The 23,603-nt window shown below is 49.0% G+C and overlaps 1 protein-coding gene and 1 long non-coding RNA gene across 3 annotated transcripts in view; one reads left to right on the top strand and one right to left on the bottom strand.

The window, feature by feature from the left end:
* ELL (elongation factor for RNA polymerase II) overlaps window positions 1–20,078 on the top strand; it is a 48,567-nt gene extending 28,489 nt beyond the window's left edge. For both annotated transcript variants that reach the window (XM_083594552.1, XM_083594553.1), the window contains exons 5-12: window positions 4,158–4,411; window positions 5,185–5,309; window positions 9,502–9,601; window positions 12,351–12,822; window positions 16,504–16,570; window positions 16,746–16,917; window positions 18,267–18,311; window positions 19,643–20,078. In XM_083594552.1, the coding sequence (XP_083450678.1) occupies window positions 4,158–4,411; window positions 5,185–5,309; window positions 9,502–9,601; window positions 12,351–12,822; window positions 16,504–16,570; window positions 16,746–16,917; window positions 18,267–18,311; window positions 19,643–19,759 (1,352 nt within the window). In that variant the 3' untranslated portion in view covers window positions 19,760–20,078. The remainder of the gene's footprint in view (window positions 1–4,157; window positions 4,412–5,184; window positions 5,310–9,501; window positions 9,602–12,350; window positions 12,823–16,503; window positions 16,571–16,745; window positions 16,918–18,266; window positions 18,312–19,642) is intronic.
* On the bottom strand, window positions 2,559–3,067 carry LOC310753639. Its single transcript, XR_014543412.1, has 2 exons — window positions 2,780–3,067; window positions 2,559–2,728 (listed from the first exon to the last, which is right to left on the bottom strand). It is a non-coding gene; the product is annotated as an uncharacterized lncRNA (long non-coding RNA).
* Window positions 20,079–23,603: the final 3,525 nt, after the last annotated feature.

Here is a 23,603-nt window from a genome sequence, read left to right as displayed (position 1 = left end):
GGCTTAGTCATGCTGGCCACATGACCCGGAAGCTGTACGCCGGCTCCCTTGGCCAATAAAGTGAGATGAGCGCCGCAACCCCAGAGTCGGCCACAACTGGACCTAATGGTCAGGGGTCCCTTTACCTTTATATTGCAAATCATATTTGTGCGTGCTATGCAAAAATCACAGTGCGGGGAGAACCATGAAGCCAGCCCATCCCTCAACATAGCTCCAGCCTTGTTCCAGACATTGTGATATATCGGTATATTGCGATGTTTAGCTGGTGATATATCACAAAGTTGGAAACCAGATATTGCCCAGCCCTAGGGAAGTTTTTTCTGCCAACCTAGCAGTTCGAAAGCACGTCAAAGGGCAATTAGATAAATAGGTACCGCTCCGGCGGGAATGTAAACGGCGTTTCCATGCGCTGCTCTGGTTCGCCAGAAGCGGCTTAGTCCTGCTGGCCACATGACCCGGAAGCTGTACGCCGGCTCCCTTGGCCAATAAAACGAGATGAGCACCACAACCCCAGAGTCGGCCACGACTGGACCTAATGGTCAGGGGTCCCTTTACCTAGGGAAGTTTTTAATGTTTGGTGTTTTATCTTGGTTTAAATAGTCTGTTGTGAGCCGCCCAGAGTGGCTGGGGAAACCCAGCCAGATGGGCAGGGCATAAATAATTTATTATTATTATTATTATTATTATTATTATTATTATTATTATTAGTGATCAGGAGGGAGCCCATTTCAGACTCTCTGAGCTGACAGTGCCTGGCCTGCATCTCTCGCCCTTCCTCCGGGGAGTCCGTGTCTGTAAACAGGAGCAGATTGCAGTTTGCTGAGTTATCCCTGACTCATCGTTTTGGTGTGCGTTGCCAGCCAAACTCTTGCAGGAGCAAGCAATGGCAGGAAGTGTGTGTTTTCCTGTGTGCTGGGAAGAACAACGCAAGGGTTTTTTTTCCCCCGTCGGGAGGGGGCGGGAAGGCTTATCAGCAAGCGGTAAAAGGCGACAGGCCTCTCCTGCAGCTGCCTTCCTGCCAAAATGAAAAGCTTCGGAACTTTTCTCGGGGGCAAAGTTTCATTTCCTCTGGGAAATTTTCCTCCAGTGCAAATTAGGCGGTTGTTGGGCGGATGTCGGCCACGCGTGAATCTCCTCCTAAACGCAGCCTTCTATAGCAAAGGTTCTCTGCGTCAGAGAGGGAGAGAACAGCTGTGACGAACAATGTATTTATTTTTTTAAGACAAGGCTATAAAACCAGGCATGTAGTGTAGACTTGAGTCCAGTTGCACAGGGGTTAGAATAAGAAAGCGCAAATAAAGAATATCAGCACTTATCTGATGGCCCTCGGGTTGGGGGGTGTTGTGAACAAAAATTGCCCTTTTCCCTTATGGGGTATCCAGGAGCCCATATAGAGTCCTTACGTAGGTTCCCTCTTGGTAGGAGAAACTAACAGAGGCCAACCAGAGAATATTGAGAAGCAAAGCAGCTAGCAAGCCTGATCTTTATTGATCTGTTGCAACAGGGTCCTCACTCACCACACGCAGGAGGGAGGAGGAACCCAGAACAAAAGTGTGCCTGCCCTTATATAGACATTTTAAATTCCCTCCCCGGAGTCCAAGACCACCCCCAGATACACCATACCTACATCACAGAAAAGGCGGTCTACAGCAGAAATCTGAGTGCTTTGTTTACCTCTTGTCTGCCAGGTTACCTGTTTAATGGTCACTTGATTGGATTGCCTGGGGAGCCTAGCCAGTCTTTTGTAATGATAAATACTTAGTTCCTGAGCCAGGTCACAGGCTCACACCCTATTCATATCTTAAACATGCCCTTAAGACAGGATTTGTGAAGGAAAAGACAATGGGGAGGCTTTTCCATTTTCCTTTGACCTTGCACGGAAAACATTTGGTCAGTTTGGGAATCAAAAATGGTTCCAGGTCGGTCTTCCTGTGCTGATCTATGTACGTGCTTGGTTGGTACACTTATGAACATTTAACATATATCTAAGACCTCTAAATTCCTATCACAGGGATACAATTCTATGATTCCCACCACATATCGAACTTTCTTTCCTAAGACATTGGCGTGCTGCTGTTGTTTGGGCAAAGCTCCTCAGACGTCCAGCCTCTGTACTTAAAATTAAAATAAAAACAGAGAGCAGCTTTGACCTTGCAAGCTTTGCCTGTATTCTAGGAAGGCGAGGGTTTTTGGTGTGCATTTGTTTTTAGAATAGGAAATCGAGGCGAGCCAGGAACAGGAAGCCCCTTCATCTCGGAACACGATCAGCCCCGTTCTGGCCTCCTATCTGATTTAGGTTCCTAAGAAAAAAGGAAGCTGCATTCTGCCGCGTCAGATCCTGTGGCCTGTCTGGCTCAGTGGTGCCTGCCCAAACTGGCAGCCTTTAGTGACTTGGGTTAGGGGGTGTCTTTTGGGGCTACCACAGGCCAGCATTATTTTCTGTCCTGTTGTAAACAAAAATTGCCCTTTTCCCTTATGGCGTATCCAAGAGCCCATATAGAGTCCTTACATAGGTTCCCTATTGGTAGGAGAAAATAACAGAGGCCAACCAGAGAATATTGAGAAGCAAAGCAGCTAGTAAGCTTGATCTTTATTGATCTGTTGCAACAGGGTGCTCCCCTCACCCGCAGGAGAGGAGGAGGGACCCAGAAAAATGGCACGCAAGGCCTTATAAAGACTTTTGAAATTGCCACCCTGTAGATCAAGACCACCCCCAGAAACACCATACCTACATCACAGAAGGGGTGTAACCTCAGACCACCCCTCAGATACATCACACCTACATCACAGAAAAGGCGGTCTAAAACAGAAATTTGAATATTGTTTTTCTCCTGTCCTTGTTTATCTCCTGTCTGGCAGGTTACTTGATTGGATTGCCTGGGTAGCCTGGCCAGTCTTTTGTAATGATAAATACTTAGTTCCTGGGCCAGGTCATAGGCTCACACCCTAGTCATATCTTAAATGTGCCCTTAAGACAGGATTTGTGAGGAAAGAGACAATGGGGAGGTTTCCCACTTTGGCCTTGCAGAGAAAACATTTGGTCAGTTTAGGAATCAAAATGGTTCCAGGTTGGCCTTCCTGTGCTGATCTATGTATGTGCTTGGTTAGTACACTTATGAACATTACCATCTAAGACCATAAAATTCCTATCACACTCCAAATGATAGAAGTGTTGTCCAATAAACTCAGAATATTACGTTCTGTTATATTAAGCCGTTGGTACTGTTGCAGGAATTTATGTATAGGTTGGAGGGTTTGCCCCTCCAGCAGATATCATGCACATGCAGCCCACTACCAAAACCAGCACAATCGCTTTTGTGACTTTTGTGATTTGTCCCCACAAAACACTTCATCACAGTTTCTTCCTATCTATTCAAAGGGCCTTTGCTGCACAATACCAAATGTAAGAATTCACTGATCAATGTACCTATGTACTGGCTCACTGGGAAAACTTCAGAAATTCATATCGACATGTGAGCTCAGCTACTCAGCAGCCCCTCTGCCTGAATGATAATCCCTGGTATTCTGATACCTGAGTGCCAGACAGGTAGCCATTCCAGAAATAACAAACCCAGATGAAGACAAAAGGGTGTGATGAACTTGGCTGGGAAACAGTGAAATGTAAATATCTCTTTTGTTTCACTTGATGGGTGTTCGGTGGAGGGCAAGGAGAACCATGGGGCAGGGTCCAGGATGCTCAGATTACGGCCACCAGACCTCCCCTTTCATGATGTAACCGTGATGTATGAGTGATGTAGTTTGGGGGGGGTGTAACATGGGGATTAGCAGCTTAAAATACAACATGAAAACATTAAAATGCAGCCTCATCACAGGAGGAGATGAGCCTGCATTCTTTTTTCCTTTCTCCTCCTGTGATGAGGCTGCACTTTAATGTTTTAATGTTGTGTTTTAATCTTGGTTTTTAAGTTGTATTCATTCAACTTGTTTTTATTATTGCTTGTTAGCCGCCCTGGGGAGGGCGGGGTATAAATAAAATTTATTATTATTATTACTTTCTATGGGAAAGCACACCTTGGTTTTGGAACAGACTTCCGGAACGGATTAAGTTTGAGAATATCCATTTTTCCATATCCCCACCCTTTCTCCCCCCCAAAAAACAGCACGGACCCCAACCTTTTCCGTTTCCTCTCGCTTAGGCAAGACGGTCAAGGTGCGAAAGCCGGCCCCGGTGGCTTCGGACGCCGTCCCCTCGCGGATCCGCCCGACGCCCGTCAACCTGGCCAGCGCCATTAAAAAAGGCAACAGCGCCGTCTCCCAGCGGCCCTTCAGAGACCGCGTCCTGCATCTGCTGGCCCTCAAGCCCTACAAGAAGCCAGAGTTGTTCTTGCGGCTGCAGAAGGACGGCCTCACGGCGCAAGATAAGGACTCTCTCGATGGGCTGCTGCAGCAGGTGAGCCAGTGCGCGGCCTGATTCTCCACTGAAGTCGTGGGTGTGGGACCATGCATTTTTATTACCGTATTTTTCGCTCTATAAGACGCACCAGACCACAAGAGGCACCTAGTTTTTGGAGGAGGAAAACAAGAAAAAAAATATTCTGAATCTCAGAAGCCAGAACAGCAAGAGGGATCGCTGTGCAGCGAAAGCAGCAATCCCTCTTCCTGTTCTGGCTTCTGGGATAGCTGCGCAGCCTGCATTCGCTCCATAAGACGCACACACATTCCCCCTTACTTTTTAGGAGGGAAAAAATGAGTCTTATAGAGCAAAGAATACGGTATTCCTCCTCCTCCTTTTTTGGGGAAAATGTTTTTATTTGAGTTTACAAATTCGTTCACCCTCACAATCACAAACGGTAAAAATTACACAAGATTCTTCCGAATCTCAAGACCTCCCTCCTCCATGGGATCTTTAAGCAGATTTCTAAAAAACTGCATTTTATAAGTCCATCTAATTCACAGTCCTCCGTTGTATCCAAAGTCCTTGCAGGAGTTATTTAAAACCTGTTCAAGTGTTTGCAGTGGTCTTTCAAATATAATGCAAATTTGTCTCTTATTGAGGTTTTGATCCTCCTGGTTTCTGGTTTTCCCTGTTAGTCTCTGCGTAGTCCAATAATTTCACCTGCCAGTCCGCCCTACCTAGACTCTCTTGGTCCCTTCCAACTCTCGGATTCTGTGTTTAGGGATTGACAAATAAACCCTTCCCTGTCCTTTCCCTCCCTCTTCCAGGTTGCAAACATGAACGCCAAAGACAGCACCTTCACCCTGAAGGATTACTTTTACAAAGAGGTGCAGAGGGATTGGCCAGGATACTTGGAAGGAGACCAGCAGTTGCTGAAGAGGATCCTGTTCCGGTAAGGGCTCTAGCGGGGGGCATTTCCCCTTGGGTTAAGCGTCCCTAGGTGTTAGTATCACAGAAGGGGACTCGGGTGGCGCTGCAGTCTAAACCCTTGAGCCTCCTGGGCTTGCCGATTGGAAGGTCGGCAGTTCGAATCCCCGCTCCCGTTGTTCTGTCCCAGCTCCTGCCAACCTAGCAGTTCGAAAGCACACCAGCGCAAGTAGATAAATAGGTACCACTCCGGCGGGAAGGTAAACGGCATTTCCGTGCGCTCTGGTTTCTGTCACGGTGTCCCGTTGCACCAGAAGCGGTTTAGTCCTTCTGGCCGCACGACCCAGAAAGCTGTCTGCGGACAAACGCCGGCTCCCTTGGCCTGAAAGCGAGATGAGCGCCGCAACCCCATAGTTACCTTTGACTGGACATAACTGTCCAGGCACCCTTTACCTTTTTTAAACTTTAGTATCACAGAACAGGGGCAGGGAAGGTCTGGTGCCTTCCTAAATGTTGTTGGGGGTCAGCCGCGTGACACAGAGCGTCTGACCCACATGCATAAGTTTCCAAGTTCAATACCTGCCTGCTTCCTGTTTCCTAATAATAATAATAATAATAAGCGATAAAACATCAAACATTAAAAACCTCCCTAAGCACAGCTGCCTTCAGATGTCTTCTAAAAGTCAGATAGTTGTTTATTTCCTTGACATCTGATGGGAGGGCGTTCCACAGGGCGGGCGCCACCACCGAGAAGGCCCTCTGCCTGGTTCCCTGTAACCTCACTTCTCGCAGGGAGGGATCTGCCAGAAGGCCCTCGGGGCTGGACCTCAGTGTCCGGGCAGAACGATGGGGGTGGAGACCCTCCTTCAGGTATACTGGACCGAGACTCTTTAGGGCTTTGAAGATCAGGACCAGCACTTTGAATTGTGCTCGGAAACGTACTGGGAGCCAAGATCTTTCAAGACCGGTGTTCTGTGGTCTCAGTGGCTGCTTCCAGTCCCCAGTCTGGCTGCCGCATTCTGGGTTAGTTGTAGTTTCCGGGTCACCTTCAAAGGCAGCCCCACGGAGAGCGCATTGCAGTAGCCCAAGCGGGAGATAACCAGAGCATGGACCATGTCACCACACAAACCGTCTCGTGAAAGGTGAAAATAACAAGTTACTCTGAGTACTTGTTGGAAGAGTAACACAGAACAGGAAGTTTTGTTCAGGTGGGCTTAAAACGGTAATTCGGTTACAAAGTTGTGCTCAGTGGAGATGCACCTTCAGGTATACTGGGCCGAGGCCGTTTAGGGCTTTCAAGGTCAGCACCAACACTTTGAATTGTGCTCAGAAGCTTACTGCTGCCTCCTCCTTTCTCCCCAGCTCTCCCCCCCCCCACCTCATGAACGACTTCCTTTTTTCTTCCCTGAATCTCCCATCCATCCGCTCCATCGAATGCCCACAAATTCCTAGGGTTACGAGAGAGGGAGGAACGCTTTCCCCGCATGCCCTTTCTCCGTCTCACTCGAAATTTTGCAGACCGCGCCTCCTCTTCCTCGCCTTCTCTCTAAGCTAGAAAGTCCCACACGCTGCCGCCGCCTTTCTCCATGGGGGAATTGCTCCCGTGGGGATGCCGGGGAAAACAGGAGGCATCGTGTCATTTTGGATAAGAAAACACACTCGCCCGCCCAGCTGTTGCAGGCGCAAGGATATGGGCTTCCTGGGTGCAGATTTTTTAAGAAACAGGAAGCCAGCCCTCGCTTCTAGCCTGGTGGGCTCAGTTTTCTCTCCTCAGACGGCCGAATCCTTGCCAGTGGTTATTTTTAGGCTGTTGCTCATCTAGATGCCAGGATATACGTGCCCGGGGGGGGGGGTTGGCGAGAGACGTAACTGCTTCATCCTCCTCCTCCTTGGGAAACATCGGCACAGGTCCCGTATTTTTTGCTCTATAAGACTCACTTTTCCCCTCCTACAAAGTAAGGGGAAATGTGTGCGCGTCTTACGGAGCGAATGCAGGCTGCGCAGCTATCCCAGAAGCCAGAACAGCAAGAGGGATCGCTGCTTTCGCTGCGCAGCGATCCCTCTTGCTGTTCTGGCTTCTGAGATTCAGAATATTTTTTTTTCTGGTTTTCCTCCTCCAAAAACTAGGTGCGTCTTGTGGTCTGGTGCGTCTTATAGAGCGAAAAATACGGTGCACACCTCCGTGGCACGATTGCGTGTCTGTGTGTCTGTGTAGGCCTGTTTGCAAACTTGTAATTTTCCATTTCAATTAAAATTTGGCGCCCAGGCCTTCCCAATGCATACACACACACACACACACACACACACACACACACACAGCCTCCAGGGACCTCGTCCCTCGCCAAAGAAAACTCTCACCGTTTTTCAGACTCTCATTAAACCAACCTCGTCTCCTCCGCCAGCCAACTGGGTTTACAGACCATGGAAACTGTTCAAAACAGAGGGTGGGGAGGGTGCGCAGGGGGAGGAGAGGGGGGGAGTGCGTTGGTTTTTTTTATCTTAGCTGGATCTGGCGGGGGGGGGGGAATAACTGCAATAGAAATAACCCGTTGACCTCCCCCCCCCCTCCTTTTGCTTTATAACAGAAAAGGTCCAAGCCCAGTGACGCCTTTGGAGACTCAATTATTTTATTGGGTGTTGCTAACAAGCTGGTTTCAGGAAAGAGAAATAAAGACAACTTTTTTTTAAAATGATAATAATAATAAAAAGATTAGTTGTCACAGTTGCCGTTAAAAGGCATACAGGATACTGCTGAGCGATCATCGAACAGCACAGGAGGGAATACATGTGGGGTCTCTGTGGCATAAGGTAAAGGTAAAGGGACCCCTGACCATTAGGTCCAGTTATGGCTGACTCTGGCGCTCATCTCGCTTTATTGGCCAAGGGAGCCGGCATACAGCTTCCGGGTCATGTGGCCAGCAGGACTAAGCCGCTTCTGGCGAAACCAGAGCAGCGCACGGAAATGCCGTTTACCTTCCCGCCAGAGCGGTACCTATTTATCTACTTGCACTTTGATGTGCTTTCAAACTGCTAGGTTGGCAGGAGCAGGGACCAAGCAACAGGTGCTCACCCCATCGTGGGGATTCGAACCGCCGACCTTCTGATCGGCAAGTCCTAGGCTCTGTGGTTTAGACCACAGTGCCACCTGCGTCCCTTCTCTGTGGCATAAATTTGAACTAATTTCTCATACAGTCGTACCTCAGATGCCGAACGCCTTGTGAGTCGAATGTTTTGGCTCCCGAATGCCGCGAACCCGGACGTGATTGTTCTGGTTTGCGAACGATCTTTGGAACCCGAACATCCGACATGGCTTCCGATTGGAGCTTCCTGCAGCCAATCAGAAGCCACGCTTTGGTTTCTGAACGTTTTGGAAGCCGAACGGACTTCCGGAACAGATTCTGTTTGATGTCCAAGATATGACTATATTGAAAAGAGGGGTTGTTTTTTTTTTTAAAAAAAATGGATTAATGCTTGGATCCTGACGACTTCTATTCCCATAAGTTTTTGTACGCCCGGGACACTTGCTGCTGCTGCTGCTGCTGGCCTTGATTGAGATTTTGAAGCCCGATACAGTATTTGAAGCACAAATAGCCCCCCCCACCAAAAAATATTTAAGTTGGCACCCTTGGTTAGGAAGGGTAACATGCCAAGCCTTGGAATTCCAGCAGTCCAGGTTATTGGGTTGAGAAGCCTTCCCTGGGCCTGTTTTAAATAACATTTGCTTGCTTCTCATCCTTCGGGGACGTGGGTGGTGCTGTGGGTTAAACCGCAGAGCCTAGGACTTGCTGATCAGAAGGTCAGCAGTTCGAATCCCCGCAATGACGGGGTGAGCTCCCGTTGCTCGGTCCCTGCTCCTGCCAACCTAGCAGTTCAAAAGCACCTCAAAGTGCAAGTAGATAAATGGGTACCACTCCGGCGGGAAGGTAAACGGCGCTTCCGTGCGCTGCTCTGGTTCGCCAGAAGCGGCTTAGTCCTGCTGGCCACATGACCCGGAAGCTGCACGCCGGCTCCCTCGGCCAGTAAAGCAAGATGAGCGCCGCAACCCCAGAGTCGGCCATGACTGAACCTAATGGTCAGGGGTCCCTTTACCATCCTTGATTACACCTGTTGGTCCCTTTAACGCAAAATAATAATAATGAAGACTTGGCATGGCTTAACGAAACAAACACCTTTCCGTTTGTTGTTGTTGTTCTCCGCTCCCCCCTCCCTGCCCCCAGGAAACTCTGTCAACCGCAGAACACCAGCTGCCCCCCAGAGGCGCCGGCTCCAGCATCACCAAAAGACAACGCAAACATCTCCTCCTGCTCTCCGCCCCAGGTAGGTTATGAGTACAACCTAAATTGGGTATACATGGCAGTTAACCATGGCTCAGCACCCTTCGAATCCAAAGCCTGGATCTCTTGGAAACTTGAAGGTTCAAATACCTTCTTGGAGCTATTAACAGCAGTCACAGCTTTTGCCGCTTTAGCAAATTCGTCAGCCAATCTCTTTGGAGGTCTACCTTTTGTGGCTCTTTCAGACCTGCGAATTAGACGTAAGTCTTCAACGCACTCCTCTCCTTTCTTAGGAGAAAAGTGGCCTGTAGTGAACAGCGGTTCCTCCAATTCTCGACCAGAGCCTTCAGAGGGTCGCATAGAGGCCGTAGCACTCTTGAAATCCTCTGAACCATCCGATTCGGTTTCAGATTCAGAACCAGAACCTTCATCGGTGGGTGTGGGGTTTTGCTGCTGTTTTACCCTCAGTCTCTTCACTGTCATCAGGATAACATTGGAAAATACCCACAATGAACCCCCATTGCAGGGGTATGGCTTGGTGAGGTTTTCTGCTCCCAGGCAACCTGGTGGTGTCTTCGATGTTCGGGAAAAGGGAATTTTCTTGCTCGCTGTGAAGTTATCATCATCATCATCATCATCATTTATTTATTTTGCTCGTGTGCTCAAGACATCGATTCCATAAAACATATTTTGCTGCACTGTGCAAAATATGAGCAAGCCAGGGCTGAACTGATATTACCCTTCCCGGTACCTTTCCCAGGAAAATCAGAGGCTCGCTATGTCAGGTTCCTATCGGAAGACTGGACAAACACTAGAACATAAGCAGTGGCAAAGTTTTTATCAGTGGTTGCAAGAACCAATGATCCCTATATTGTGAACAAAATGCTTGTTTAACCTGGAGGTGGGCTGTATGAATTGTGTATTGCTTTGTAACAATTTGATGGGTCTCTGGACGGTAATAAAGATTGATGATGATGATTATTATTATTACAGTCATACATGAGCTCCCAAACGCCTTGGGAGCCGAACGTTCTGGCTCCTGAACAATCGGAACCCGGAAGCGAGTGTTCCGGTTTTCGAACGTTCTTTCGGAAGCCGAATCTCCGACGCGGCTTCCAATTGGCTGTTCAAGGGAAGCCAGTGTTGGCTTTTCCCTCCTGAGTTACCGTGGTCCTTTGAGCTATCGTATTTTTAGTATTCTGTTGGAAGCAACCCAGAGTGGCTGGGGAAACCCAGCCAGATGGGCAGGGGTGTAAAAATAAATTATTGTTGTATTGGCATCATACGGAATACCAATCCTTCTGCTAATGTATCCAAGTCCGTATCATCAAAAAACACTCCGCAACGTTATTTTTGGGCGACGGAACAATCGTTTCCTTAGTGATATTTATCATTTCCATTAAAACCAAACTGGCGGTTCCTTCCTGTTTACTTGCCATCCTCTAACCCTGTGGGGCAGAACGCGGGTGGCACTGTGGGTTAAACCACAGAGCCTACGACTTGCCAATCAGAAGGTCGGCGGTTCGAATCCCCGCGACGGAGTGAGCTCCCGTTGCTCGGTCCCAGCTCCTGCCAACCTAGCAGTTCGAAAGCACGTCAAAGTGCAAGTAGATAAATAGGTACCGCTCCGGCAGGAAGGTAAACGGCGTTTCCGTGCGCTGCTCTGGTTCGCCAGAAGCGGCTTAGTCCTGCTGGCCACATGACTGGGAAGCTGTATGCTGGCTCCCTCAGCCAATAAAGGGAGATGAGCGCCACAACCCCAGAGTCGGTCACGACTGGACCTAATGGTCAGGGGTCCCTTTACCTTTAACCCTGTGAGGCAAGCACCTCACAGGGGGGCAATTTGATTTTTAAGGGGGGGCTATTCGAGAATTGAGTTATTAACAGTTCGTGGCCTTTGGGCCTTTGGGGCTTCCTTCATTTGAGTAATTTTGAATAATAAGAATTATATGTCACCGGGGGGGGGCGGGAATCAGGATTTTAGAGATGCTTAGGTGGGGCATAGGGACGCGGGTGGCGCTGTGGGTTAAACCACAGAGCCTAGGACTTGCCGATCAGAAGGTCAGCGGTTCGAATCCCCGTGATGGGGTGAGGTCCCGTTGCTCGGTCCCTTCTCCTGCCAACCTAGCAGTTCGAAAGCACGTCAAAGTGCAAGTAGATAAATAGGTACCGCTCAGGCGGGAAGGTAAACGGCGTTTCCGTGCATTGCTCTGGTTCGCCAGAAGCGGCTTAGTCATGCTGGCCACATGACCTGGAAGCTGTACGCCGTCTCCCTCGGCCAGTAAAGCAAGATGAGCACCGCAACCCCAGAGTCGGTCACGACTGGAACTAATGGTCAAGGTTCCCTGACCATGGCCAAAATTTTTTTAAAAGGTTGGGAACCACTGCTCTAACCCATAGTTTCCCAAACTTTGGTCTCTTTGGGCTACAAATCCCATCATCTTGAAGAGAAGAAGAAGAGTTTGGATTTGATATCCCGCTTTATCACTACCCGAAGGAGTCTCAAAGCGGCTAACATTCTCCTTTCCCTTCCTCCCCCACAACAAACACTCTGTGAGGTGAGTGGGGCTGAGAGACTTCAAAGAAGTGTGACTAGCCCAAGGTCACCCAGTAGCTGCATGTGGAGAAGCAGGGAATCGAACCCGGTTCACCAGATTACAAGTCCACTACTCTTAACCACTACACCACTTGAGCTGGCAGGGCAAGGGATGATGGGAAATGTAGTCCAAAAATGGCCCACGTTTGGGGAAAGCCTGCCTTAACACTTTCCGTTCTTCTTCCCTCCACCCTAGAAACGACCCCAGCCCACAGATTTCACCGACCCTCTGTCCAACAAAAAGCCCCGCATCTCCCACTTTGCCCAAAGGACTCAGCCCACGCTCAACGGAAAACTGCGCTCGGCCAATGGCAGGGAAGCCCCCCTAGCCCCACCCCCGGAGGTGGTCGCCTCCAGTAACCTCTTGCCGGCCCTGGAGCTCCCCAGGCCCCACAACCCCCTCGCCGACGTCAGCAACGACCTGGGGCACGGCGGCCCCAACTTTGAGGCTCCGGATCCCGCCGAGAGGCTGGCGGGTGCGGCGGCGGAGGTCCCCCTCCAGCCGGTGACGGACTCTGTCCAAGTCAGCAAACGGAGCAAGAAGAGGTTAAAGAAGGAGAGGGAAAGGAGAGGGGCTGAGCAGGAGTCGGAGCCCCGGGAGAAACCGAACTGCAGCTTCAGGAAACGCAGCTCAAAGACTACGGCGCCTTCGTCGCAGGACACGGCAGGTGGGTTCGGCGGCGCTGGGCGAGGATTTTGGGGGGCTTGCGGGTTTCTCTGGGTCGCACACGGGTTGTTATAATCACAGCAAAAGTGCCAGAACGTGACGTTCCCTATATGGAGACGGCGAAACGGGCGGCGAAAATAAAGAGACCGAAAAGGTGGCAGGTTTGCGGGAGAGTGGAGATTCTTTTCAGGCTATCTGGGGAAATGTTATAGTCGGTTGAAATCGCAGGCAGAGCTGGAAATGTAAGCAGAGGAGTGAGAATGAGAAACGGAATGTAATGTAGGGTATCTCTGTTGTAAACAAAAATTGCCCTTTTCCCTTATGGGGTATCCAAGAGGCCATATAGAATCCTTACATAGGTTCCCTATTGGTAGGAGAAAATAACAGAGGCCAACCAGAGAATATTGAGAAGCAAAGCAGCTAGTAAGCCTGATCTTTATTCAAGGAACTGTTGCAACACGGTGCTCCCTTTAACCACAGGAGAGAGGAGGAACCCAGAAAAATGGCGTGCAAGGCCTTATAAAGACTTTTGAAATTGCCACCCTGTAGATCAAGCCCACCCCCAGAAACACCATACATACATCACAGAAGGGGTATAACCTAAGACCACCCCTCAGATACATCACACCTTGTTGTTGTTGTTTAGTCGTTTAGTCGTGTCCGACTCTTCGTGACCCCATGGACCAGAGCACGCCAGGCACTTCTGTCTTCCACTGCCTCCCGCAGTTTAGTCAGACTCATGTTTGTAGCTTCAAAGACACTATCCAACCATCTCGTCCTCTGTCGTCCCCTTCTCCTTGTGCCCTCCATCTTTCCCAACATCAGGGTCTTTTCCAGGGAGTCTTCTCTTCTCATGAGGTGGCCAAAGTATTGGAGCCTCAGCTTCACGATCTGTCCTTCCAGTGAGCACTCAGGGCTGATTTCCTTAAGAATGGATAGGTTTGATCTTCTTGCAGTCCATCACAGAAAAGGCAGTCTAAAACAGAAATTTGTTGTTTTTCTCCTGTCCTTGTTTATCTCCTGTCTGGCAGGTTACTTGATTGGATGCCCTGGGGATCCTGGCCAGTCTTTTGTAATGATAAATACTTAGTTCCTGGGCCAGGTCACAGGCTCACACCCTAGTCATATCTTAAATGTGCCCTTAAGACAGGATTTGTGAGGAAAGAGACAATGGGGAGGTTTCCCACTTTGACCTTGCAGAGAAAACATTTGCTCAGTTTAGGAATCAAAATGGTTCCAGGTTGGCCTTCCTGTGCTGATCTATGTACGTGCTTGGTTGGTACACCTATGAACATTACCATATATTGAAGACCATAAAATTCCTATCACATCTGTTACTGAAATAAGTGCAGTGGCCCTTTAGTTTTTGAACGTCTTGGAAGTTAAACATTTCAGCTTTCGAACGCCGAAAACCTGGAAGCAACTGCTTCGGTTTTTGAACGCTTTTCGGAAGTCGAAAGTGCCTCGCGGTTTCTGTATTGAGTTTTCCATAAGTAGATGCTTCCAGAAGCAACTGCTTCGGGTTTTGAACGTTTTTCGGAAGTCGAACGTACCACGCGGCTTCCGTATTGAGTCTTCCAGAAGTAAATGCTTTGGTTTTCTAACGTTTTGGAAGTCGAACGGTCTTCTGGAACGGAATACGTTCAAAAACCAAGGTACCGCTGTATTACATTTAAGGCAGTAGGTAAAGGATTAGGACAGAAAAACATCGCAGATGGGAAGTCAAAATGCTGCAGGAATATTGCATGGAAAGTGAATTTGTTAAATTGTATGGAAATCAAATAAAAATGTATGGCAGGGCAGAGAAATGCAAAGTTCCCTTAGATCAGCGGTTCTAAAAAAAAAAATCTCCGAGCCACAGTTTCGGGATAAAAAATGGCTTGCCCTGCACCGATTTTTCAAAATTGGAAAATGGAAAGAAACAGCTCCTAGCACTGCTTGATTTATAACATAGGATGCAACTGCTTTGTAACAGGATCACAGGACATCCAGAAAATAATAAACGGAGAACTGTGGAAGAAGAGATCTATGCACGTTCTGCAAGATGTAGATCCGTATTTTGATACCTCCGCAATGTTCCACCACAACTGAAATGTCCAAATGTTTCTCTGATTCTCCTTCCCGTGAAACTTGCCGCACCCTTCTTGAGAACCACTGCTCTAAACCCGGAAAGCCCCAAATTTTTGTTCTTTGGCTTTCCCTGTGGCTAGGTGCTTTTCCCTTGGTGTGGCCACTAGGTGGTGGTCAAGGTCAACACGAATACAGTGGTACCTCTGGATACAAACGGGATCCCTTCCGAAGCCCCATTCGCACCCTGAAGCGAACACAACCCGCGCCCGCGGGTCACGATTCACCGCTTACGCACATGCACGTGACGGCATTTTGACCGTCTGCGCATGTGTGAGCGGTGAGACCCGGAAGTAACAGGTTCCATTAATCCCGGGTCGCCGTGGAGCACAACCCAATAGCGCTCAACCTGAAGCAACTTAAACCCGAGGTATGACTGTACCCAGAAACTCCAGTGGGTGCAGAAGGCGAGGCTCCTTACGGGGTCTTTGGTGTGGGACCACATTCACCCGGTGCTCTACCAGCTGCACTGGCTCCCGGTGGAGTACAGGATGAGGTTTAAGGTGCTGGTTTTAACCTTTTAAGGGACGTGGGTGGCACTGTGGGTTAAACCACAGAGCCTAGGACATGCCGATCAGAAGGTCGGCAGTTCGAATCCCCACGACGGGGTGAGTTCCCGTTGCTCGGTCCCTGCTCCTGCCAACCTAGCAGTTCGAAAGCATGTTAGAGTGCAAGTAGATAAACAGGTACCGCTCTGGTGGGAAGGTAAACGGCGTTTCCGTGCGCTGCTCTGGTTCGCCAGAAGTGGCTTAGTCAGGCTGGCCACATGACCAGGAAGCTGTACGCCGGCTCCCTCAGCCAATAAAGCAAGATGAGCACCGCAACCCTAGAGTCAGTCACGACCAGACCTAATGGTCAGGGGTCCCTTTACCCTTTACCTTTTAACCTTTAAAGCCCTATACAGCCTAGGACCCTCGTACTTACGGGACCGCCTCTCCTGGTATGCCCCTTACGGTCCACAAATAATATTTTGGAGGTCCTGGGCCTCAAGGAGGCTAAACTTGCCTCAACCAGGGCCAAGGCCTTTTCGGTTCAAGGCTGTTCAAGGCTGTTCTTCAATTGGAGCGCTCTCAAGCCAGTGTTCCCCAGTTGTCGGTGTTTATACTACATTTTTTTAGATTTGCTCTGAGACAGTCTTTAAACCTCTTTTGTTGACCACCAGCACCACGCTTTCCATGTTTAAGTTCAGAATAGAGTAGTTGCTTTGGAAGACGATAATCAGGCATCTGCACAACATGTCCGGTCCAACAAAGTTGATGTTGAAGAATCATTGCTTCCACACTGGTGATCTTTGCTTCTTCCAGTACACTGGCATTAGTTTGCCTGTCTTCCCAAGTGATGCGTAAAATTTTTTGGAGACACCATTGATGGAATCTTTCAAGGAGTTGGAGAACTGGTGGAATTCTACAGCATGTGGTTTTAGTGTGTGAAAGCAGTCCAGATCTGTCTTTAAAGCAGAATGCCTCTCTTTGGAGAGGCATCTTTGGCGACGTGGGGCCAGGAGCTCTCCTTGGGACTGATTTTCTCGTTTCCTTCTCGGTTCCCTGTTCTCCAGGTTTAAATGGGACGTGCAACAGCGCCAGCGATCCCACGTCGACGTCCGAAACTCAAGACTATTTTATGTAAGTGTTGGCGGACCCCTCGTTAGCCGCCCTGAGCCTGGTTTTTGAACTGGGAAGGGCGGGGTATAAATACAATTTTATTATTATTATTTTTCTGGTCACCAAGGGGCAATGCAAGCCTGGGGTTGCTGTTGTTGTTGTTTGTCCTTCATTTCTCTCCTTAATTTTCTCGCAGCAAATATGGCCCCATCTCCTCGTCTGAGCAGCGGCAGAGCTACAAGAACGACTTCAACGCGGAGTACAGCGAGTACCGCGACCTTCACGCCAGGATCGAGCGGGTGACGCGGCGGTTCATGCAGTTGGACTCGCAGCTAAGGCAACTCCTGCAGGGCACTGAGGAGTACAAGGTGGGCTGGCGGCAGCCTAGGACTACAATTCCCATCATCCCTAGCTAACAGGAGCAGTGGTCAGGGATGATGGGAGTTGTAGTCCCAAACATCTGGAGGGAGGGGCGGAGTTTGCCTATGCCTGGTTTAGGGCCTCTAAAGGTACCGTATTTTTTGCTCCATAAGACTCACTTTTTCCCTCCTAAAAAGGAAGGGGAAATGTGTGTGCGTCTTATGGAGCGAATGCAGGCTGCGCAGCTATCCCAGAAGCCAGAACAGCAAGAGGGATTGCTGCTTTCAATGCGCAGAGATCCCTCTTGCTGTTCTGGCTTCTGAGATTCAGAATATTTTTTTCCTTGTTTTCCTCCTCCAAAAACTAGGTGCGTCTTGTGGTCTGGTGTGTCTTATAGAGCGAAAAATACGGTATTAATCTGGTCCTCACCACAAGCTCCTGTAAAAACGTACCATCTCCTTAGAGTCAAAACATCATAAAATGTAAAACAAAGCAGCAAAATACTATAGAGCAGAGTTTTCCAAACTTGGGTCTCCAGGTGTTTTTGGACTACAACTCCCATCACCCCTAGATCTAGCAGTGGTCAGGGATGATGGGAATTGTAGTCCCAAAACAGTTGAGAGGCTGAAGTTTGGGGAATACAGCGGTACCTTGGTTCTCAAACTTAATCCGTTCCGGAAGTCCGTTCCAAAACCAAAGCGTTCCAAAACCAAGGCGTGCTTTCCTATAGAAAGTAATGCAAAACCGATCCATTCGTTCCAGACTTTTAAGAGCAACCCCTAATACAGCAGTTTCGCATGAGTTTTACTATCTAACGAGACCATTGATCTATAAAATGAAAGCAATCAACAGTGTACTTCAGTCGCACAATCAATCAATCGGTAGCTGAACTGGGTTCCACTCAGTCACAAAAACAAAACGAAAAAGAGCCGCAAAAACAAAAAAGGCAAAATAAATTGCAAAAACAAGACAGACCTCAGTGTAACACTCAAGTGCGGCACTCAAATCGGAAGCGTAACACTCAAACCGGAGCACGTTCGGCTTCTGAAAAAAGTTCGCAAACCAGAACACTTGCTTCCAGGTTTGCAGTATTTGGGTTCCAAGTTGTTTGAGCACTAAGGCGTTTGAGAACCAAGGTACCACTGTACTGGTTTAGAGAAAAGGGAGTAGGAAAATTGGATCATCTGATGTGGAGGGCCTAAAAACCAGAAATCGTTTGTCCTAAGAAGGCTTGATCTCAGATCAGTGCCTAAATCTCATTAAGATGCTGCCAGCTTGATTTTCAAACCTTTATTGGCCTTGCTTTTCCAGTTGTTGCTGTTGTTGTTTAACACATGGTGTGTCCATTCTTTTGCAGTCTATCCACGATCAGATTCTGCAAGAATACCGGAAAATCAAAAAAGTGAGTCTTGCTTGCTTATTTCTATAAAGCGGTTGCGCCAAAAAAGAGAGAAGCTTACATAATAATAATAATAATAATAATAATAATAATAATAATTTTTATTTATACCCCGCCCTCCCCAGCCAAGGCCAGGCTCAGAGCGGCTTACAAGCAATAATAAAAACAATGATTGAATGATTACAACTTAAAAACAAAATTAAAATACAACACTGAAACATTAAAATATTAAAATGTAGCCTCATCGCAGCAGGAGAAGGGAAGGAAAAAAGAAAGGGAGGGAATCAAATTGGCTCCAAGCCAAAGGCCAGGAGGAACAACTCTGTCTTACAGGCCCTGCGGAAAGAAATCAGACCCTGCAGGGCCCTGGTCTCATGAGGCAGAGCGTTCCACCAGGCCGGGGCCAGAGTTGAAAAGGCCCTGGCTCTGGTTGAAGCCAATCTTAACTTCCTTAGGGCCACATGCAGTCGGTCTTTAAATGAGACAGTCCTTGCGCCCCCACCCAACTTAGAAATGACACACAAGGAAAAAGGGAGGAGGAGGGAAGAGGAAAGAAGGAAAACCGGGTGGCCCCAGTTCGTACCCCGCCCTTGTCACAGCAAAGCAAGTTTCCCCCCGCTGTCTGTGTGAGAAGCAACTGAGGAAATAAACTGGAGAAAGGAGGATGTCAAAACAGCATTTCCTTCCAGCCTTGGTTGCTCCCAGATGTTTGAAACAGCAGCTTCCAGTTGTAGGACAGAAACGTCAGGCGGTCATCAGGGCGGGGCGAAGGAATGGTGGCTAATAGGTAAAGCTCCCTGTTCAGCAGCAGTCTACCTTAGAATATCAGTTGCCAGAGAGCAAAAAATAAAAAAATGGTGGAGTTTCCTCACTGCAGTGAGGGGGGTTGGACTATGCTAAAAGTAAAGGTAAAGGGACCCCTGACCATTAGGTCCAGTAGTGGCCGACTCTGGAGTTGCGACGCTCATATCGCTTTACTGGCCGAAGGAGCCGGCGTACAGCTTCCGGGTCATGTGGCCAGCAGGACTAAGCCGCTTCTGGCGAACCAGAGCAGCGCACGGAAACGCCGTTTACCTTCCCGCCGGAGCGGTACCTATTGATCTACTTGCACTTTGACGTGCTTTCGAACTGCTAGGTTGGCAGGAGCAGGGACCGAGCAACGGGAGTTCAGGGGATTCGAACCGCCGACTTTCTGATCAGCAAGCCCTAGGCTCTGTGGTTTAACCCACAGCGCCACCCGCGTCCCCTGTAACCTGAGGTATGACTGTAGAATTATAATTGTCATAATAATAAATTTCTTTCCCCCTTCCATCTCTCTCCCTCCTTCCTTGCAGACGAACCCAAACTACAGCCAGGAGAAGAACCGCTGCGAATACCTGCACAACAAACTCGCCCACATCAAAAAACTGATAGCCGAATACGACCAACTGCAGTTCCAGTCTTGGCACTGAGGGGGTAGGGGGACGGTGAAAGTTTTTGCAGAGAGCCCACCACCCTCCCGTTCCGCTGGCGGCGATTGCAAACCTGTGAACAGCTTCCGGAATCTGGAAGAGGAGCGGCAGCAGCAGGAGGAAGGAAACGTTTGAGAGATCTCTGTGCGGCACGGCAAGGATCAGCGCGCGATTCGCACCCCCGTGTGAGAGACGACCCGTCGCTTTTGCTGTACAAACCCCGGAGTTTTCAGGTGGGGGGGGGAGGTACAGGGGGCCCAGTCCCCATTTTATAATAAGCAATTTTCTTCCCGGATATTAAAGAAGACAGTGAAAGAAAGGAGAAGTTTGCTTATTTTTCGGATATCATCTACTCAAAAAAACGAGAGAGAGACTGTTTTTCGCGTTGGCCCCTTCACGACTTACAGGAAACCAAGAACTGTGTAGATCAGCGATGGCCACACATGGCTGTTTTGGGACTACAATTCCCATCATCCCTGACCACTGGTTCTGTAATAATAATAATAATAATAATTTATTATCTGTACCCTGCCCATCTGGCTGGGTTTCCCCAGCCACTCTGGGCGGCTTCCAACAAAGACCAAAAATACAGTGGTACCTCGGGTTACATACGCTTTCAGGTTACAGACTCCGCTAACCCAGAAATGGTGCTTCGGGTTAAGAACTTTGCTTTAGGATGAGAACAGAAATCGCGCTCTGGCGGCGCTGTAGCAGCACGAGGCCCTATCAGCTAAAGTGGTGCTTCAGGTTAAGAACAGTTTCAGGTTAAGTACGGACCTCCGGAACGAATTAAGTACTTAACCCGAGGTACCACTGTACACTGTTAGCTAGGGATGATGGGAGTTGTAGCTCTAAAACAGCTGGAGGGCCAAGTTTGGCCATCGGTGTAGATCAATCAGTGGGGGGGGGCGGAGGGTTCCCTCAAAATGTTTCTGGGGCGAGGTTGGCGGGGAGAGCTTGTGGGACGACGACCCCCAGCACTGCTGGGTCTCGCTTTGGGCAGAATCTGGCCTGGCACACACCCCCTTTCCCCCGACACGCCAAAGGCCCAGTGAGCACCCCAGAAGAGACAACGGGCCTTTGCTTTGCTCTTCCCAGGGTTTCCTTGAAACGCAGCCAGGTTTTGTTGATTCCCAACGGGTCTAAAATTTTGCACATTCTTTTGTCGTTCTCATTTTTGGGAGCATTCGCGAGCCCTGCTTTTCAGTGTTGGCAGCTTTTGGGCCCCTCCAGGAGCCCGAGAAACGGCGGGGCAAGCAGACCATGCGCGTGTTAAAAGGCATGGGGGCACTTTGGAAAGGGGGAGCAGAATTGCCATAGGACCCCCGCGTTCTTTCCTTTCAACTCGTGCACACAGCACAGAACAATAATAATTTTGAAAGCAGAGGGGAAACCGGAGGGTTGGTTTCAGGCAGGAGAGCAAAAGCACAACGGCAATACTTGCCCTCCGATTTGGGTGCCCGTCCCCGCCAGCTCCCTCAAGAACAACCTCTCCCCAGTCTTCCACTCCTTTTCCAAACTCTTCCGTCTCTCAGGAACTATGGGTCTGTTGGAAACTGAAAACAGCCTCTTGCAAAAAAGGATGTTCCTATTCGGTGCAGATTATTTGGGTACGTGCAGTGCAGATTGGGGTATGATTTTTTTGCTTTCCGCTTTGGCCAAAAAGGGACGCGGATGGCGCTGTGGGTTAAACCACAGAGCCTAGGACTTGCCGATCAGAAGGTCGGCGGTTCAAATCCCCGTGACAAGGTGAGCTCCCGTTGCTCGGTCCCTGCCCCTGCCAACCTAGCAGTTCGAAAGCACGTCAAAGTGCAAGTAGATAAATAGGTACCGCTCTGGCGGGAAGGTAAACGGTGTTTCCGTGCACTGCTCTGGTTCGCCAGAAGCGGCTTAGTCCTGCTGGCCACTTGACCCGGAAGCTGAACACCAGCTCCCTCGGCCAATAAAGCGAGATGAGCGCCGCAACCCCAGAGTCTGCCACGATTGGACCTAATGGTCAGGGGTCCCTTTACCTTTTTGGCCGAAAAGGCCTCATCGGGCAAAGGGAGGGCAGCACCCCCAACTTCTCGAGTGCAGCGCCAGCCTCTCGCGACGGGCCTTCCTAGGAGAGGAGTCGAGAGAAGAGAGATCTGGGACGGTTGTCCAAAGTCCTGGGTGCGCAGAGAGTTTCCCATCATCAACAAGAAAGCGGGTTTAGTGTTTTTCTCAAAACGCGGAAAGCATTTTTCCTCCGCTCTGAACCGGATCTCTGGGATCGCGCTCTCTCTTTCTGACGACCAGCTTTTTGCAACTTGGAAATCTCGAGCCGTTTTAGGGGGGTATCTTCCCTCCCCTCACCGTTTGGTCAATTCATTCCCGAAACCGTCGCCGCCAAATCTCTTGACCGAGGTAGATTTAGCGACAAACAGCCCAGGCCGCAGAAATCGGGTGGATTCCGAGTTAATGAAATGAAGATTTATCTCTCAGAACTTCTAATAATATTGGGGAGGGCCACGGGAAGAGGGGAGGGGGATGAATTCTTATAATTATTATTTTTGGAGGAGGGAGACTGTGGACAAGAGAAAGAAACAAAAAAAACGGACTTCTGTTCTTTATATGACAAGCCTGCTCTATAGATAATATTTTTGCAAACGAGAGTTGGATACAAAGATATATTGTGTACATTACACAACTTGCGTGTGTGTATAAATATATAAATATATATATATATATTCTGGGACTTTGTAGAATTTGGAAATAGATATTTAATGACTATCCAAAGGGGGGGGGGGCGGAATACTGTGAGATTTTGCTTTTTGCTGCTTCTTTTCCCGAGACTGTGTGTTTTGACGGGAGCACAGTTTCTTTTCTCAAACACCCTCTTTTTATTTTTCTGTTCCTGGTTCCGTGATTGACTTGGGCAAATCTTTATGCTTGGGCCTGGGGGGCGGGGAAGGTATTGCTAAAGCCCCTTAAGCTAATTTGAACATGATCTTAACTTATTCCATAACGCGATGGGTTTTTTTCCCTCCTTTGTAATAACAGTACTAGGGACGCAAGTGGCGCTGTGGGTTAAACCACAGAGCCTAGGACATGCCGATCAGAAGGTCGGCGGTTCGAATCCCCGCAATGACGGGGTGAGCTCCCGTTGCTGGGTCCCTGCTCCTGCCAACCTAGCAGTTCGAAAGCACGTCAAAGTGCAAGTAGATAAATAGGTACCGCTCCGGCGGGAAGGTAAACGGCGTTTCCGTGCGCTGCTCTGGTTCGCCAGAAGTGGCTTAGTCCTGCTGGCCACATGACCCGGAAGCTGTACGCCAGCTCCCTCGGCCAATAAAGCGAGATGAGTGCCGCAACCCCAGAGTCGGCCACGACTGGACCTAATGGTTAAGGGTCCCTTTACCTTTACCTTTTTAATAACAGTACAATGGATAAAAATACCTTGAACCATGAAGTCGTTTACAGTATATATGTGTGTTTGTGCGTTTATACACCCAAACACATACACGAAAGGGTTCCCCCCCCCCCACGTTGCCAAACTCGCCATTTAAAAGCAGCTTAAAGTCCTTTCTCCGCTTGCCTTTTTTAAAGTAAGAAAAGCTGGTATCTCTCCATTTTTTGTACACAGGAGGGGGGGGGGGGAGTACAAAACCGAATATTTCTCTTTTTCCTTTTGCAACACATAATAAAGTCATTGTATGAAAACATGTCTGCCTTTGGAGCTCTGTCTTTATAATAACATTCCATAGCGTTTTGCATCTTCCACGACTCTTCTTTACCTCTCAAGCTGGTCTGCCAGTCAGAGCCTGGGCTGAGGTCCAAGGTGGGGCCAGGATAACCGAAAATTTATCTCCCACTTGCAGACCCA

The sequence above is a fragment of the Podarcis filfolensis genome (assembly GCF_964270895.1).
Source record: "Podarcis filfolensis genome assembly, chromosome: 18".
NCBI lineage: Eukaryota > Metazoa > Chordata > Lepidosauria > Squamata > Lacertidae > Podarcis > Podarcis filfolensis.
The sequence above is the reverse complement of the archived record's forward strand: the minus strand, read 5'-3'. Positions and strand labels throughout refer to the sequence as shown.